This window comes from Mobula hypostoma, chromosome 9 (genome assembly GCF_963921235.1).
Source record: "Mobula hypostoma chromosome 9, sMobHyp1.1, whole genome shotgun sequence".
In the NCBI taxonomy this organism is placed as follows: domain Eukaryota; kingdom Metazoa; phylum Chordata; class Chondrichthyes; order Myliobatiformes; family Myliobatidae; genus Mobula; species Mobula hypostoma.
The window spans coordinates 3038173-3057193 of NC_086105.1; the positions used below are offsets into that span (position 1 = coordinate 3038173).

Sequence of the window (19021 nt, forward strand, 5' to 3'; positions counted from 1 at the left end):
TTCACACAGTCACACACAGCACATATTGTCACGATCCAGTTCACACAGTCACACACAGCACATTGTCACGATCCAGTTCACAGTCACACACAGCACATATTGTCACGATCCAGTTCGCACAGTCACACACAGCACATATTGTCACGATCCAGTTCACACAGTCACACACAGCACATATTGTCACGATCCAGTTCACACAGTCACACACAGCACATATTGTCACGATCCAGTTCACACAGTCACACACAACACATATTGTCACGATCCAGTTCACAGTCACACACAGCACATATTGTCACGATCCAGTTCACACAGTCACACACAGCACATATTGTCACGATCCAGTTCACAGTCACACACAGCACATATTGTCACGATCCAGTTCACACAGTCACACACAGCACATGTTGTCACAATCCAGTTCACACAGTCACACACAGCACATATTGTCACAATCCAGTTCACACAGTCACACACAGCACATATTGTCACGATCCAGTTCACACAGTCACACACAGCACATATTGTCACAATCCAGTTCACACAGTCACACACAGCACATATTGTCACGATCCAGTTCACAGTCACACACAGCACATATTGTCACGATCCAGTTCACAGTCACACACAGCACATATTGTCACGATCCAGTTCACACAGTCACACACAGCACATATTGTCACGATCCAGTTCACACAGTCACACACAGCACATATTGTCACGATCCAGTTCACAGTCACACACAGCACATATTGTCACGATCCAGTTCACAGTCACACACAGCACATGTCATTACAATCCAGAATATACAGTCACATGCAGCACATATTGTCACAATCCAGTTCACACAGTCACACACAGCACATATTGTCACAATCCAGTTCACACAGTCACACACAGCACATATTGTCACGATCCAGTTCACAGTCACACACAGCACATATTGTCACGATCCAGTTCACACAGTCACACACAGCACATATTGTCACGATCCAGTTCACACAGTCACACACAGCACATATTGTCACGATCCAGTTCACACAGTCACACACAGCACATATTGTCACGATCCAGTTCACAGTCACACACAGCACATATTGTCACGATCCAGTTCACAGTCACACACAGCACATGTCATTACAATCCAGAATATACAGTCACATGCAGCACATATTGTCACAATCCAGTTCACACAGTCACACACAGCACATATTGTCACAATCCAGTTCACACAGTCACACACAGCACATATTGTCACGATCCAGTTCACAGTCACACACAGCACATATTGTCACGATCCAGTTCACACAGTCACACACAGCACATATTGTCACGATCCAGTTCACACAGTCACACACAGCACATATTGTCACGATCCAGTTCACACAGTCACACACAGCACATATTGTCACAATCCAGTTCACACAGTCACACACAGCACATATTGTCACGATCCAGTTCACAGTCACACACAGCACATATTGTCACGATCCAGTTCACAGTCACACACAGCACATATTGTCACGATCCAGTTCACACAGTCACACACAGCACATATTGTCACGATCCAGTTCACACAGTCACACACAGCACATATTGTCACGATCCAGTTCGCACAGTCACACACAGCACATATTGTCACGATCCAGTTCACAGTCACACACAGCACATATTGTCACGATCCAGTTCACAGTCACACACAGCACATGTCATTACAATCCAGAATATACAGTCACATGCAGCACATATTGTCACAATCCAGTTCACACAGTCACACACAGCACATATTGTCACGATCCAGTTCACACAGTCACACACAGCACATTGTCACGATCCAGTTCACACAGTCACACAGCACATATTGTCACGATCCAGTTCACACAGTCACACACAGCACATATTGTCACGATCCAGTTCGCACAGTCACACACAGCACATATTGTCACGATCCAGTTCACACAGTCACACACAGCACATGTCATTACAATCCAGAATATACAGTCACATGCAGCACATATTGTCACGATCCAGTTCACACAGTCACACACAGCACATGTTGTCACAATCCAGTTCGCACAGTCACACACAGCACATGTCATTACAATCCAGAATATACAGTCACACACAGCACATGTTGTCACAATCCAGTTCGCACAGTCACACACAGCACATGTCATTACAATCCAGAATATACAGTCACACACAGCACATGTTGTCACAATCCAGTTCGCACAGTCACACACAGCACATGTCATTACAATCCAGAATATACAGTCACACACAGCACATGTTGTCACAATCCAGTTCGCACAGTCACACACAGCACATATTGTCACGATCCAGTTCACACAGTCACACACAGCACATATTGTCACGATCCAGTTCACACAGTCACACACAGCACATATTGTCACAATCCAGTTCGCACAGTCACACACAGCACATATTGTCACGATCCAGTTCACACAGTCACACACAGCACATATTGTCACGATCCAGTTCACACAGTCACACACAGCACATATTGTCACAATCCAGTTCGCACAGTCACACACAGCACATATTGTCATGATGCAGTTCACACAGTCACACACAGCACATATTGTCACGATCCAGTTCACACAGTCACACACAGCACATGTCATTACAATCCAGTTCACACAGTCACACACAGCACATATTGTCACGATCCAGTTCACACAGTCACACACAGCACATGTCATTACAATCCAGAATATACAGTCACACACAGCACATGTTGTCACAATCCAGTTCGCACAGTCACACACAGCACATATTGTCACGATCCAGTTCACACAGTCACACACAGCACATATTGTCACGATCCAGTTCACACAGTCACACACAGCACATATTGTCACAATCCAGTTCGCACAGTCACACACAGCACATATTGTCACGATCCAGTTCACACAGTCACACACAGCACATATTGTCACGATCCAGTTCACACAGTCACACACAGCACATATTGTCACAATCCAGTTCGCACAGTCACACACAGCACATATTGTCACGATCCAGTTCACACAGTCACACACAGCACATGTCATTACAATCCAGTTCACACAGTCACACACAGCACATGTTGTCACGATCCAGTTCACACAGTCACACACAGCACATATTGTCACGATCCAGTTCACACAGTCACACACAGCACATGTCATTACAATCCAGAATATACAGTCACACACAGCACATGTTGTCACGATCCAGTTCACACAGTCACACACAGCACATATTGTCACGATCCAGTTCACACAGTCACACACAGCACATATTGTCACGATCCAGTTCACACAGTCACACACAGCACATGTTGTCACGATCCAGTTCACACAGTCACACACAGCACATATTGTCACGATCCAGTTCACAGTCACACACAGCACATATTGTCACAATCCAGTTCACACAGTCACACACAGCACATATTGTCACGATCCAGTTCACACAGTCACACACAGCACATGTTGTCACGATCCAGTTCACACAGTCACACACAGCACATATTGTCACGATCCAGTTCACAGTCACACACAGCACATGTCATTACAATCCAGAATATACAGTCACACACAGCACATGTTGTCACGATCCAGTTCACACAGTCACACACAGCACATATTGTCACGATCCAGTTCACACAGTCACACACAGCACATATTGTCACGATCCAGTTCACACAGTCACACACAGCACATGTTGTCACGATCCAGTTCACACAGTCACACACAGCACATATTGTCACGATCCAGTTCACAGTCACACACAGCACATATTGTCACAATCCAGTTCACACAGTCACACACAGCACATGTTGTCACGATCCAGTTCGCACAGTCACACACAGCACATGTCATTACAATCCAGTTCACACAGTCACACACAGCACATGTTGTCACGATCCAGTTCACAGTCACACACAGCACATGTCATTACAATCCAGTTCACACAGTCACACACAGCACATATTGTCACGATCCAGTTCACAGTCACACACAGCACATATTGTCACGATCCAGTTCGCACAGTCACACACAGCACATATTGTCACGATCCAGTTCACACAGTCACACACAGCACATATTGTCACAATCCAGTTCACACAGTCACACACAGCACATATTGTCACGATCCAGTTCACAGTCACACACAGCACATATTGTCACGATCCAGTTCACAGTCACACACAGCACATATTGTCACGATCCAGTTCACACAGTCACACACAGCACATATTGTCACAATCCAGTTCACACAGTCACACACAGCACATGTCATTACAATCCAGAATATACAGTCACACACAGCACATGTTGTCACGATCCAGTTCACACAGTCACACACAGCACATATTGTCACGATCCAGTTCACACAGTCACACACAGCACATATTGTCACGATCCAGTTCACACAGTCACACACAGCACATGTTGTCACGATCCAGTTCACACAGTCACACACAGCACATATTGTCACGATCCAGTTCACAGTCACACACAGCACATATTGTCACAATCCAGTTCACACAGTCACACACAGCACATATTGTCACGATCCAGTTCACACAGTCACACACAGCACATGTTGTCACGATCCAGTTCACACAGTCACACACAGCACATATTGTCACGATCCAGTTCACAGTCACACACAGCACATGTCATTACAATCCAGAATATACAGTCACACACAGCACATGTTGTCACGATCCAGTTCACACAGTCACACACAGCACATATTGTCACGATCCAGTTCACACAGTCACACACAGCACATATTGTCACGATCCAGTTCACACAGTCACACACAGCACATGTTGTCACGATCCAGTTCACACAGTCACACACAGCACATATTGTCACGATCCAGTTCACAGTCACACACAGCACATATTGTCACAATCCAGTTCACACAGTCACACACAGCACATGTTGTCACGATCCAGTTCGCACAGTCACACACAGCACATGTCATTACAATCCAGTTCACACAGTCACACACAGCACATGTTGTCACGATCCAGTTCACAGTCACACACAGCACATGTCATTACAATCCAGTTCACACAGTCACACACAGCACATATTGTCACGATCCAGTTCACAGTCACACACAGCACATATTGTCACGATCCAGTTCGCACAGTCACACACAGCACATATTGTCACGATCCAGTTCACACAGTCACACACAGCACATATTGTCACAATCCAGTTCACACAGTCACACACAGCACATATTGTCACGATCCAGTTCACAGTCACACACAGCACATATTGTCACGATCCAGTTCACACAGTCACACACAGCACATATTGTCACAATCCAGTTCACACAGTCACACACAGCACATATTGTCACAATCCAGTTCACACAGTCACACACAGCACATATTGTCACGATCCAGTTCGCACAGTCACACACAGCACATATTGTCACGATCCAGTTCGCACAGTCACACACAGCACATATTGTCACAATCCAGTTCACACAGTCACACACAGCACATATTGTCACAATCCAGTTCACACAGTCACACACAGCACATATTGTCACGATCCAGTTCACACAGTCACACACAGCACATATTGTCACGATCCAGTTCACAGTCACACACAGCACATATTGTCACGATCCAGTTCACAGTCACACACAGCACATATTGTCACGATCCAGTTCACAGTCACACACAGCACATATTGTCACGATCCAGTTCACACAGTCACACACAGCACATATTGTCACGATCCAGTTCACACAGTCACACACAGCACATATTGTCACAATCCAGTTCACAGTCACACACAGCACATATTGTCACGATCCAGTTCACAGTCACACACAGCACATATTGTCACGATCCAGTTCACAGTCACACACAGCACATATTGTCACGATCCAGTTCACACAGTCACACACAGCACATATTGTCACAATCCAGTTCACACAGTCACACACAGCACATGTCATTACAATCCAGAATATACAGTCACACACAGCACATTGAGTCACTCACAGTCACAAAATAATATTAGCACAGGCCCTGAGTGTCGTGGCCTGAAGATTGATGGTGCATGGGATGTTGTGTCCTGGAGCCACGTTTCTGCAAGAACAAGCTCACAGCAGATGAAACTAACCAGCTGAAATGATCAGACCAATGGAAGAGGAAACAGGTTATCCAGGATTTCACCCACGTGAGCTCCAGTTCACGAAGCTACATTAGGCTACAGACTAAGATCACCAGACGTTCTCACCTGAGGTGAGGTAGTATAACGAGAGCGCCCCAGCAACGTTCCAGGTCAGACTTCCCATCATCTTCAAGGAGCCGCAGCAGAGACAGGATATAATCCAAGGCTCCTCCGCTTCCCGTCCTCGCACCTGAGCTGAAAGAGGTTTACAACAGATTCAGATGCATGGGAGTGGAGTGAAGTAGAATGGCACGGCACTCACTTTCAGGGAGCTGTGGACTTGGAACCCAGGATCCCTCTGCAGATCAACGCTGCTCACATTCTTTAAATTTACATTCGACCTCCTAAAGGCAAACAGCTCTCATTTAGTCAGATTAAACCCCACCTTCATCTATCATTTCTCCACCCATATCTGCAACTGATCTATAGCCAGTTGTATAGATCACTGCCAACTCCACATGGATGATCCCAAGCTTGGCTGCAAAAGGATGAGGGTTGGGAATGGGGCTACCAACCCCATCCCATAAAAAAAACAGTGCTACAGGAATGCCAACAGAAGCTCCAAAGACCTCATCCTTGGGACAGGAAGAATCCACCAGGAAGATGGAAGTGGTGTCACAGGTAGATGGGGTCATAAAGAAAGCCTTTGGCACACAGGCCTTTATAAATCAAAGCACTGAGTAAAGCAGATGGGGTGTTATGCTGAAGTTGTATAAGACATTGGTGAGGGCTAATCTGGAGTACTGTGTGCAACTTTGGTCACCTACCTACAGGAAAGATGTAAAAAAGGTTGGAAGAGTACAGGGACAATTTGCAAGGACGCTGCCAGGTCTGGAGGATGTGAGCAATAAGGAAAGATTGAATAGGTTAGGACTTTATTCCTTGGAACATAGAACGCTGAGAGGCGATTTGATGGAGGTATACAAAATTATGAGGGTATAGATAGGGTAAACACAAGCAGGCTTTTTTCCACTGAGGTTGGGTGGGACTACAACTGGAGGTCATGGGTTAAGGGTGAAAGGTGAATGTTTAAGGGGAACATGAGGAGAAACTTCTTCACTGAGAGGATCGTGAGGCTATGGAACGAGCTATCAGCACAAGTGGTGAAAGACATTTAAAAGAAGTTTAAATAGGTACATAGATGGTAGGGTTCTGGAAGGCTATAGACCCGGTGCAGGTTGGTGTGAGTAGGCAGCTTAAATAGTTTGGCACAGACTAGATGGGTTGAAGGACCTGATTCTGTGCTGTACTTTTCTATGACTCTTTGGGCCACATCTGGAGACAAAGTGAAAGTCTGGCCCAGGACAGAAGACTCTGATGAGCTGCTGTCGCTGGCCTCTTAAGAAGAAGGCTACTGCCATTCCTTCTCAAAACTCTGGGAAAAAGACAACGAGCAGGAGCAACTGGGAACCCTTTCAGAACATCACAGGTACAGTGGCTGAAAGGTTGCCTCTGGTGAATCATCAAGCAGGAAGGAAAGCCAAGTTCTGATGACATGGACCACCACGTACCGTGTGGACAGGCATGTCTGTCCCGTGAAGAGGAGGGGGTACTTTTCATAGGCCATTGATCCATCCGTAGGGGGTTCGGCTTTGGTCAGAATGAGCTTCACCAGAAATCCCAGCATTTCCTCCTTGACCACGAGGTAACCAGCTGCAAAACTCTCTTCCACATACTGGATCAGGCTTGGCAGGAGGAGCTAGGAAGCAATCAGCAAACAAGTGAGCAAGCGTGGCTTTTCTCTTTGGAGCGAAGGAGGATGAGAGGTGACTTGATAGAGATGTTGAAGATGATAAGAAACTAAGATAAGTGAAAAGGCAGTGCTTTATTCCCGGGGCGGAAGTGGCTAATATGAGGGGGCGTAACAGGGGGGATGTCAGGGGGAAGTTCTTTACACCGAGAGCAGTCAATGTATGGCTCGCCCTGCCAAGGGTGGTGGTGGAGCAGATACAGTAGGGGCACTTAAGAAACTCTTAGGCATATGGATGATAGAAAAATGGAGGGTTATGTGGGATGCATGGGGTTAAGTTGATCTTAGGGGAGATTAAAAGGTTGGCACAACATCGTGGGCCAAAGGGCCTGTACTGTGTTGTACGGTTCCTGAAAGCAAAAACTTACCTGTTCAAAGTCACTCATATCCAACAGCTCCTCGAGGAACTCCAGAATTAAGGATCTTTCAAGCCCACTTCCCAAAACCTAGAGCAGAAAATGAAGATGATGGAAGTTGAGGTGAGTGAAGAGCAATGTTTGTAGGTAAAGGTTTTCTATCAGTTCTTAACACCAGTGGAAATCTGTAAACTCAACACTCACAAAGTTCCAAGTACAGGATATAGTATAGAAGCTTGAGATTTGTCTTCTTGCAGACAGCCATGAAACATAGTAGAACCCATTTAAATAAAAACCCCACACAACAAAGACCATCAAACTACCCATGTGTGAAAAAAAGAAACTTGCAAACAATAAAAAGTTAAAAAAAACAAAAACTGAAATGTCCCCAGAAGTGAGTCAACAGTGAGTTCTGTTAGATCCAGGCCACAGCCACAGAAGTCAGTTGAACACTGAGGTGTGTGCTGACGGCTGCAGGCTACAGCTGCCGAGTCAGTTGAGCATGGAGGTGAGTACTCATCGATCCAGGCCACAGCCACGGTAGTCAGTCGAGCACGGAGGTGAGTGCTGATAGATCCAGGCCACAGCTGCAGAGTCAGTTCAGCTCTGATGATCCTTGATCAAATCATGCAAATAGTAAAAAAAAATGTACACAAAAAGCACATGGAACATGAACTGCAGAGTCCCCGAAAGTGAGTTCACAGCTGTGGAGTCCGTTCAGCGCTGAGGCGAGTGAAGCCTGTCCAGTAGCTCAATGGGTGCAGGGCAACAAATGCTTCCGAACCTGGCGGCGTGACCTCCCGCCTTACAGCAGCGAGAAGAGAAGGAGACAGGTCAAACACAGGCAGACTATGCTGAATACCTATTAGTTTTCCACTCTCATCATCAACTATTTTATCTTGCTCAAAGCTTTATTTGTTGCAGAGTATTGGAGATGACAAAGGGTTCATGTTGCACTACTAGGTATTGACACAGCCAACACCAGCGATGGCCATGCCCACACTCTCTGCTCTCATCCTCGCCAAATCCCCCAGGAGATCACAAAAGTGCCAGATCGCTTAGTCGACTCAAAAATACATCCTTAAAAGGAAAATTACAGGCTGCAGTCAATTGCAGTTCAGAAGAAGTCTATTTAGAAGAAGAGAAGTATCAAACAGTTTTGTGAGCTGTCTGCAGGACGTCACCGTCGGTCACTGGCGCCATCTTGCCTCATTCTCAACCCAAGGAAGAGGTGCCAGGGAAATGGTGGCCAGCACAGAACCTGCAGGATCACAGCAAGATGCATAGTTGTGGGGCTTTGAGGATGACAAGAAGCAATTTAGTAGCAAAAATAGTTTCCAGTTCTTCTGGAAACTATACTGCACATTTGGAAGGATGCCAAAGTCTTGGAGGGGTGGCAGGGGGGATTTACTGTAAGAGCCATAGGAGTGAACTATTGCGTGCTGTTCTGGTTACCTACCAAAGATATCAAAAAGATTGAAAGAGTGCAGAGAAAATTTATAAGGATGTTGCCAGTACTTGAGGGCCTGAGTAATTAAAAAAAGATGGAATAGGTTCAAACTTCATTCCTTGGAACATGGAAGATTGAGATAGAGGCATACAAAATTATGAGGGTATAGATAGGGTAAATGCAAGCAGGCTTTCTGCACTGAGGTTGGGTAGGACTACAACTAGAGGTCATGAGTTAAGGGTAAAGGGTGAAAGTTTAAGGAGAACATGAGGGAAAACTTCTTCACTCAGAAGGTGGTGAGAGTGTGGAACGAGCTGCTAGCACAAGTGGTGGAAGCAGGTTCAATCTCAACATTCGAGGGAGGTTTGATAGGTACATGGATAGAAGGAGTTTGGAGGGCTATTGTTCAGGTGCAAGTAATGGGACTAGACAGATCAATAGTTCAGCATGGCCGACATGGGCCAAAGGGCCTGTTTCTGTGCTGTATTAGGCTTGGGTTATGACTCTCTGAGAAATTTCAGCAACAAAGACAGAGAGGGGAAATGTGGGCCCAGTAAACAGAAAAAGTTAAGAGGAAATTTGAGGGAGGTTCTCAGAAACACAAAGTACTGACTGTAAGAAGCAGGAGGGCGAGTAAACAGCTGGTGCTGACACAGGACAATGAGGAAAAGCAGAGGGAAGATGAAGCAAAGATATTGACATTGCAATGTGGAGCGCACTGCTTGGAAGGATGGTGGTAATGGATTCAACATGAATCTTTATTTTGATCTGGAGAAATATTTAAGGGGGAACAGTACAAGGTTTCACAAGGAACTGTACTGAATGGATCTATCAAAGAGCTATGTTAATGGACTGAATGGCCACCTCCTACGCTATGCTGTTCTGTATGAAAGATGGCGAGCCAGGCAGTGATGGTTGAAAGGATCTCCTCTGATGTCATGATGAAAATGGCAGCTAGGTCAGTCGGGCTTCCCTGGCAGCTCCTCCCAACCATCTCACCCACCCAGCAGGGCGTGGGCTACAGCCGCAGGGACCACTGCTTGCTGCCGACTCCCCTCCAAGTCACACACCATCCTGGCTGGGAGCTTAGAAGGCTTCCACTGGTCAGGGTCAAACGATATGGAAAGCAAACTGTTGCCCATGTACCAGCCTCCCCCTCTCTATGCAGCTGACGAATCTAAAGGAACGGCAGAGACCGATACAGTTTAGCACCAGCAGCATCGCAAGGGGAGTGAGTCAGCATTGAACTCAACATAGGACTGCCTTAGAGGCGCCAGCTCTGGACTTTCCCCTCGAGAATTACCCCTAAATCTTTGCCCATGAGTGAGTATAACCACAAGGAAGCAGAGGTTTAAGATCAGAGTTTTCCTTCTCCTAGAGCAGCTGCCAACCATAACTGATGAGCCTCATCTGCCTGAGGTGACTGGTTTTAGGCACGGACAACCGGCCGTTGCCCCTTCTCCTGTCGGAAGAAACGGTTCCACCAGGCTCAGTTGCTAAGCCGTACACGAAACTTCAGTCTTTCCTTGTCACTGGGTCTAATCTCTGGAACTCTCTCCCCAACATCACTGTAAGGCATCAAAGGTCACAGGTAGAAAGCAGGTGAATGGGATTGAGAGGGAAAATAAATCAGCCATGATGGAATGGTGGAGCACAGTCTTTGTCAGAGGGATCACAGTGATTTAAGATGACTCGCCCCATCATTCTCAAAGGCAATTATTTATATTATTATTTATTTGGAGATACAGCATGGTAAAAGGCCTTCCAGCACAACAAACCTGCACCACCCAATTACACCCTTGTGACCAATTAACCTACTAACCAGAATGTGGGAGGAAACCGGAGCACCTGGCTGATGAGCCTCTTGGACCTCCAGGTGGTCCACAGCAGGGGTGATTGATAAGTTCGTGGCCTATTGTAGAAGGAGATGAGTCATACAGCTCTCGTTACATGAACATGCAGTTCAACTCTTTGAGTGAAGATGCCGAAGGTTTAAAGTTAATAACTCATCTCCTTCTACCTTAGGCCACAAACTTATCAATCACTCCTGCTGTGGACCACTTCTGCAGGTCCAAGACACCAACTTCTACAAAGAAGGGATCCGGATGCTCCATGACTGCTGGACTAAGTGTGTAAATGTACGAAAAATAAATGTGCTAGGTTTTCTAAAGTTGACTCCTTCTACCTTAGGCCACGAACTTATCAATCACCCCTCGTATATTTATAGATTCAAAAAACAATTGTGTGCCCCAAACTGACGGACTGATCAAAATCTCCAGCAGCCCAGGTTTCATAAGCCATATTGCTACCTAACAGAGCTCCGATTGCCAAGAATCATTTTATCCCCTTATGTACAGAGAATCACTTTATATACATAAAGTCAGTCTATGTATATGAACTAATCTTTTGTATATTCAGCCACCCTCACTCTGTGCATAGTGCTTTATAGGATTGCTTTTATATTTATATTTATTGTGTTTTTTATTCTGCCTCAGATCCAGAGTAACAATCAGCTCGTTCTCCATTATACTTATATACTGAAGAATGACAATAAACAATCTTGAGTACAGAATGTGGAAATGAAACACTGCAGTGTTTAACAATAACAGTGACTGTTTCTTTGCAGTAACTGACTGAATACATCAAAGGGCACAACCTCAGTCCCTGAACCTCGAACCAATCCCACTCAGAGCACAGTGGTACTTGCCAATTGGAAACAAGTATTAAATACCTTTCTAGCAGTTTCCTCAGTCAGCACTTTCGGGAGAGAGATGTTCTGAGCTGTCAGCAGAGTGGAGACACCCTTCAGCAGAGTCCTACGGCAAGGCAAGTCCATCTGCGAGCTCTGCAGCATCTGCACCAGGGTCTGCAAGGTAAAGCCGGAAGACGCGAGTACGAAGTGAGTGAACAGTACGCACGGAGGCTTCATTCTTATTTATTTAGAGTTACGGCACAGAAACAAGCCTTCCAGACTGAGCCCAATTACGCCCATGTGACCAATTAACCAACTATCTCATATTCTTTGGAATACGGGAGGACCAGAACACCAAGAGAAAGCCCACACAGTCACAGGGAGAACAAATTCCTTACAGAATGCAGCAGGAGTTGAACCTGTGTTGCTGGTGCTGTAATGACGTTACACTAACCACTATTAAAGGAAAGACAGCCCCTTGCTATTGCTCTTAGAGATTCCAATACTGTTCAGAGTATTAAGAGAGGGGACAAAGTACACAAGGTTTTGTTGTATGCAAATGACCTGTTAGTTTATATTTCAGATCCTAGGACATCTATTCCTATGTTATATATATTTTCTGAATTCAGTAGTTTTTTCCTGGATATAAATTAAATTTACATAAAAGTGAGTTACTTCCCATTAATAATTACTCAGATCAATATCATCAACTACCCTTTAGTATTGCTAAAAATTACTTTACTCATCTTGGTATTAAAATTACTAAAAATTTTAAGGACCTGTATAAATATAATTTTCTCCCATTAATTGATTACAAATGCTTTCTAAATGGTCACCTATGACATTATCATTAATAGATCAAATTATTGCTATTAAAATGATAGTTCTTATATATATTATATATATAAGATAGAATTTATATAAGGTAGTTCTTATATAAATTCTTATATATATTTCAGGCAGTTCTTTCCTTTGTTCCTAAAACGTTTTTTGACAGAATAGACTCTTTAATCTTATTTTATATTTGGAATAATAAAAATCCTAGATTGAGTAAACCCTTATTGCAGAAATTAAAAAAGGACAGTGGTATGGCTTTGCCAAATTTTAGAATGTATTATTGGGCAATTAATATTTGATATATTACTTTTTGGATTCACTATTCAGACATACATGAATGTCCTTCATGGTTGGATTTGGAGGAAAACTCGGCGAAGGGGTTCTCTTTGACCTCTTTACTGGGAGCTCCTCTTCCCTTTTTGTTTTCTAAGATTAGTAGACAAGACTTTAATCCCATTATTAAACATACATTAAGAATTTGGTTTCAGTTTCACAGATTTTTTTGAGTTAATTTTGTTCTTTCTAGTAATATCCATTTCAATTATTTTTTTAAACCATCCATTTTGGATAAGGCCTTTTTAATTTGGAAAACCAAAGGAAAAACAACTTTTTCAGATTTGTTTTTAGGAGATTGTTTGATGTCTTTTTCTTAGTTAGTGGATAAATATGATTTATCTAATGTACACTTTTTTAGATATTTACAAATTAGAAATTTTTTACGTGGTTTGCTGCCAAATTACCCTTCTGCTTATCTGCCTAATATGACAGATGCTCTCTTTCAGTTTAAACCACTTCAAAAAGGGTTGATAGCTATAATTTATAAACGGTTATTGAATTTACGAATGATATCTAACAATAAAATTAAACGTGCTTGGGAATTGGAATTTCAAGAGTCTTTTTCAGATAATCAATGGAGTAAAACTTTTTATTCGGTTAACAACTCATCTATTTGTGCCCGTCATTCCTTGATACAGTTCAAGGTAGTGCATCGGGCCCATATGTCAAAGGATAAACTAGCACGTATTTTTTCCAATATCAATCCTATTTGTAACAGATGTAATATTGACGTGGCCACTTTAACTCATATGTTTTGGTCTTGCATAAAGCTAGATAATTTTTGGAGAGATGTTTTTAAAACACTATCAAAAGTCTTGGATCTGGACCTACAACCTAATTTACTTACGGCAATCTTTGGGATTATCCCATCGGAAGCCCGAAATACTCCTGTTTCCACTCAACGTATGATAGCCTTTTCAACTTTATTGGCTAGGAGAGCCATTTTATTGAAGTGGAAGCATTCTAATCCACCTGCAGTCTTTTATTGGCTCTCCTCCATTATGTCCTGTTTAAGTTTAGAGAAATTAAGAAGTACGACATTTGATACATCCTTTAAATTTGAACAAATCTGGCAACCTTTTATTCAATATTTTCATTTGATTTGATTTATTACTCTTCCAATTTTTTTTTCAAAGTTTTAGACTTGATCAGAAAGTCTGTCCTTTTTTTTGGGGTGTTTTCTCGGAGTGGACTGCCCAGTCCTTTTTTTCCATACAGTGTAGTGAGGTTTTTTTTCCCTTCTCATTTTAAAAATTTCAAGTTTTTTTTCCTCTCTTTATGAATTGATAAGAGGAGAATTAGTTGTCTTCTTTTTTATTATATACTACATATTAGCTTAATACTATGTATGATTTTGATAACGTCTCTTTCACTTCCTATTTGCATTGTTATTGTTATATATATTTGAGATAATTCTCCTCTTGTTTGTATATATGCTCTTTGTAAATCAATAAAAAGATTAATAAAGAAAGAAAGAAAGATAGGAAAGGCAGAGATCAATACAATTCGGCACCAGTTGCATCACAGAAGTTGCCAGACAGTGTTGAACTCAACACAGAACTGCCTTAGGGACTCCAGCTCCAGATTTTTCTGCAGGAGTTACTGCCGAAGCTTTCTGAGGTCAGACTTGTCCTTCTGCACTGGGGGTAGCAGGTTGTAGAGAAAGGTGAAGGGGTGACAGATTATTTGTTTGCAGAGGCTTGTACACACTCAGAACACATCAGACCATCAGATGGCTGCAGCCTGCACTGAGTGTTAAAGGCAATGGGGAAGGGGCAGATGGGTGGGTGGTGAGGAGGGTCGGCCCAGCAGTGCTAAAGCTTCAGCACTTTGAAGGCTAGCTGACGGGCCTGCAGAGAGCCGCCAGTCTCTGGTTACATGACTCACCTCACAGACATTGCTGGGTTGAGTAACCTTTGAGCCTTGTTTATGCTCCAGCAGCACCAGGTATATCTGCAGCAAGCGGTGGATTTGATCCGAGACTTGTTGTTCCTCAGTGTCGACTCTGTCTTTCAGTCCCAGGACACAGCTCTGTCAATGACACAAAATGTTCACAGCTCAGATTACAATTACAGAAAATACTCCTCCACAGTGTAACTTATCGTTCATTGCTGTGCTCTGAACAACCTTAATCTAATGTGTTCAAAGCACAAAGAACAGTGTAATTTTCAATTGTCTGCCTAAGACTTTTGCACAGAACTGTATTTGCATCACAGGTATACCTAACAAGTTGCCACTGAGTCCTGGTGATGTTCTTTTATTGTAAAGAAGTGTGTATAATGTACAGTACTGTGCAGAAGTGTTGGGCATATAGCTAGGGTATCCAAGACTTTTGCACAGTACTGTAAATAAATTACTTAAAAATATTGTATTAATCTCTGTGGTCAATGCTCTTAGGTGATACAGAGCAAATTCTTACACAAGGATTTAAAGAAAGCCAATGAAGCAAGAATAAATTTAAACTCGGCTTTCATAACCCCAGTGTATCCTGAAATGCTTTATACACATTTAGTATTGGTTTATTATTGTCACACATACTGAGATACAGTGAAAAACTTGTCTTGTGTACCGCTTAGTGCATCAGAGGAACCAGCGTCCCCTCCATGGACTGTGTCTACACTCTCATTGTAAATTTACTTGAACTTTGAACTCAGTAAAGCAGCCAGCATAATCAAAGACCCCTCCCACCCCGGACATTTTTGTTCTCCCCTCTTCCATCACACAGATAATACAAAACCCTGAAAGACAGTGAGAGTGTATACAGAGTCCATGGAGGAGAGGCTGGTTCCTCTGATGCACTGAGCTGTGTCCAACACTCTGCAGATTCTTGTGGTCACAGGCAGAGAAGTTACCATACGTTACTGTGAAGCATCCAGGCAGAATGCTTTCTATGGTGCATGGTAAAGGTTGTCAGGGACATGCCAAATATCAAAGATATTGGTGAGTTATCTTGGCCATGGTGTCTATATGGTTTGACTAGGACAGACTGTTAGTGATGGTCACACCTGGGAACTTGAAGCTTTGACGTAGAAAGGGTCATGTGCACCACCCCTCTTCCTGAGGTCATGACCAGCTCTATCATTTTGTTGACACTGAAGGAATGGTTGTCAAGACAAAGCTTGTTGCATGTCTAGTACAGCGCAACATCTTCCAAACAATACCCAAACAGTATTTTGGCAAGCCCTCTGGCGATGCTGGCAAAGGGACAAACTTGGCCACAACATCAGGGAGGGCGCTGCAGCTCTTTAGCAGAATTCTGCAAAATTATCCCTTAAATCTAGCGGACAGCAGAAACACTGGCACCACAGCATTCCCTCAGCCCTGCATAGTCCATAGTCTCAGAGCACTACCGCACTGAAGCAGACCCTTCATCTCATCACGTCTCTGCCCAACTATTATTCTACCTAATCCCATCAACCTGCAGCCAGACCACAGACCTCCACATACCTATCCAAATTTCTCTTAATGTTGAAATCAAAGCTGCATCCAAAACTTCTGCTGGCAGCTTATTCCTCACTCCCACCACCCTCTGAGTGAAGATATTAGTCTTCATGTTCCCTTTAGCATTTCACCTTTCACCATTACTCAATGACCTCTAGCTCTAATCTAATCAGGTGGAAAAAGCCTGCTTACATTTCCCTTATCTATACTCCTCATAACACTCAACTTCTGTACTCAATACTTGATTTATGAAGGTCAATGTGCCAAAAGCTTTCTTTAAAACCCTATCTACCCATGATGCCACTTTCAAGGAATTAAGGATCTGTATTCCTAGATCCCTCTTGAAAGTGGGGAATATGGGAGGGTGGGATGAGAGGAGAGTGGGAAATGGTAGGAGGAGGGGAGAGATGGTGGAGAGGGGAGAGGGGTGAGGCGGATGGTAGAGCAGAGTGGGAAGGGATGGTCCCTATAACTCAGACCTGGCAACAACCTTGCAGTGGAGAGAATATCGGACTGTTCCATTCCAGAGATTTATGAAATAGGACAATGACATCAGCAGCTGGTATAACTGCAACACCCTCATCAGTGGTCAAACCCACAAAATAACAAATTAAAATCAGCACCATGTCACCGATTTGGGGGCCCAGCCATGGATTAAGAGAAAAGGATTTTAAAAACCAAATCTGGGAAGTGGCAGAGCTTGAGATGGAGGGAGAAAAGCAAATGGAAGAGTAGAATGAATTCAAGATAGGTGGAGGAAGGATAGGTGGTTATGAGGAAGTAGGGAGTCTGCAGAAAACTTGGACAGATTGGAAGAATGGTCAAAGAAGTGGCAGATATAGTGTAGGGAAGTGTATGATCATGCACTTCCTAGAAGATATAAAGGTGTAGACTATTTTCCAGACAGGGAGAAAATTGAAAAATCAGAGGTGAAGAGACTCAGAAGTCCTTGAGCGGGATTCCCTAAAGTTTAAGTTACAGGTTGAGTTGGTAAGGAAGGCAAACACAATGTTATAATTCATTTCAAGAGGAGGAAGAAGAAGAAAGCCCTTAACTCCAACTGGAGTCATCGGGACACCATCATGATGGCATTTTTTTTTTAGCAGGCTTTCTTATTTTTACGAGGCCGAGTTGCTAGCTCGATGCTCAACCCAGCACGGATGGAAAACTAAGGGTCTCGGCCTGAAACGTCGACTGCACCTCTTCCTAGAGATGCTGCCTGGCCTGCTGCGTTCACCAGCAACTTTTATGTGTGTTGCTTGAAATTCCAGCATCTGCAGATTTCCTCGTGTTTGCGTTTATAATTCGCGTGAACCTCCTTGGGACCCTCCAATGCTAGCACATCCTTTCTTAGATGTGGTCTAAAACGCTGCACAATACTGCAAATGCAGTCTGACCAATACCTTACGAAGCATCATCATTACTTTTATATCCTTGTTTTTATATTCTAGTCCTCTTGAAATGAAGCCGGCTGGTGGCGTAGGCGTTCACCAGCAACTTTTATGTGTGTTGCTTGAATTTCCAGCATCTGCAGAATTCCTGTTGTGTGCAAGGGAGCCGGCTGGATTCAAACTCTGGAGCCTTCGCTCCGAAGTCCAGCGCTGGTGCCACTACACCACCAGCCGGCTTCATTTCAAGAGGACGAGAATATAAAAACAAGGATATAAAAGTAATGATGAGGCTTCATAAGGTATTGGTCAGACTGCATTTGCAGTATTCTGCAGCGTTTTAGACCATTTATCTAAGAAAGGATGTGCTAGCATTGGAGGGTCCCAAGGAGGTTCACGCGAATTATAAACGCAAACACGAGGAAATCTGCAGATGCTGGAATTTCAAGCAACACACATAAAAGTTGCTGGTGAACACAGCAGGCCAGGTAGCATCTCTAGGAAGAGGTACAGTCGACTGTACCTCTTCCTAGAGATGCTGCCTGGCCTGCTG

At 43.8% G+C, this 19021-nt stretch overlaps 1 protein-coding gene across 1 annotated transcript in view; it reads right to left on the minus strand.

Annotated features, from left to right (window-relative positions):
• utp20 (UTP20 small subunit processome component) overlaps nucleotides 1–19021 on the minus strand; it is a 198488-nt gene that overhangs the window by 153011 nt on the left and 26456 nt on the right. The window contains exons 9-13 of the mRNA XM_063057593.1: nucleotides 15527–15670; nucleotides 12506–12640; nucleotides 8337–8414; nucleotides 7730–7917; nucleotides 6285–6413 (exon numbers count right to left, since the gene is read on the minus strand). Coding sequence (XP_062913663.1) covers nucleotides 6285–6413; nucleotides 7730–7917; nucleotides 8337–8414; nucleotides 12506–12640; nucleotides 15527–15670 — 674 coding nt within the window. The remainder of the gene's footprint in view (nucleotides 1–6284; nucleotides 6414–7729; nucleotides 7918–8336; nucleotides 8415–12505; nucleotides 12641–15526; nucleotides 15671–19021) is intronic.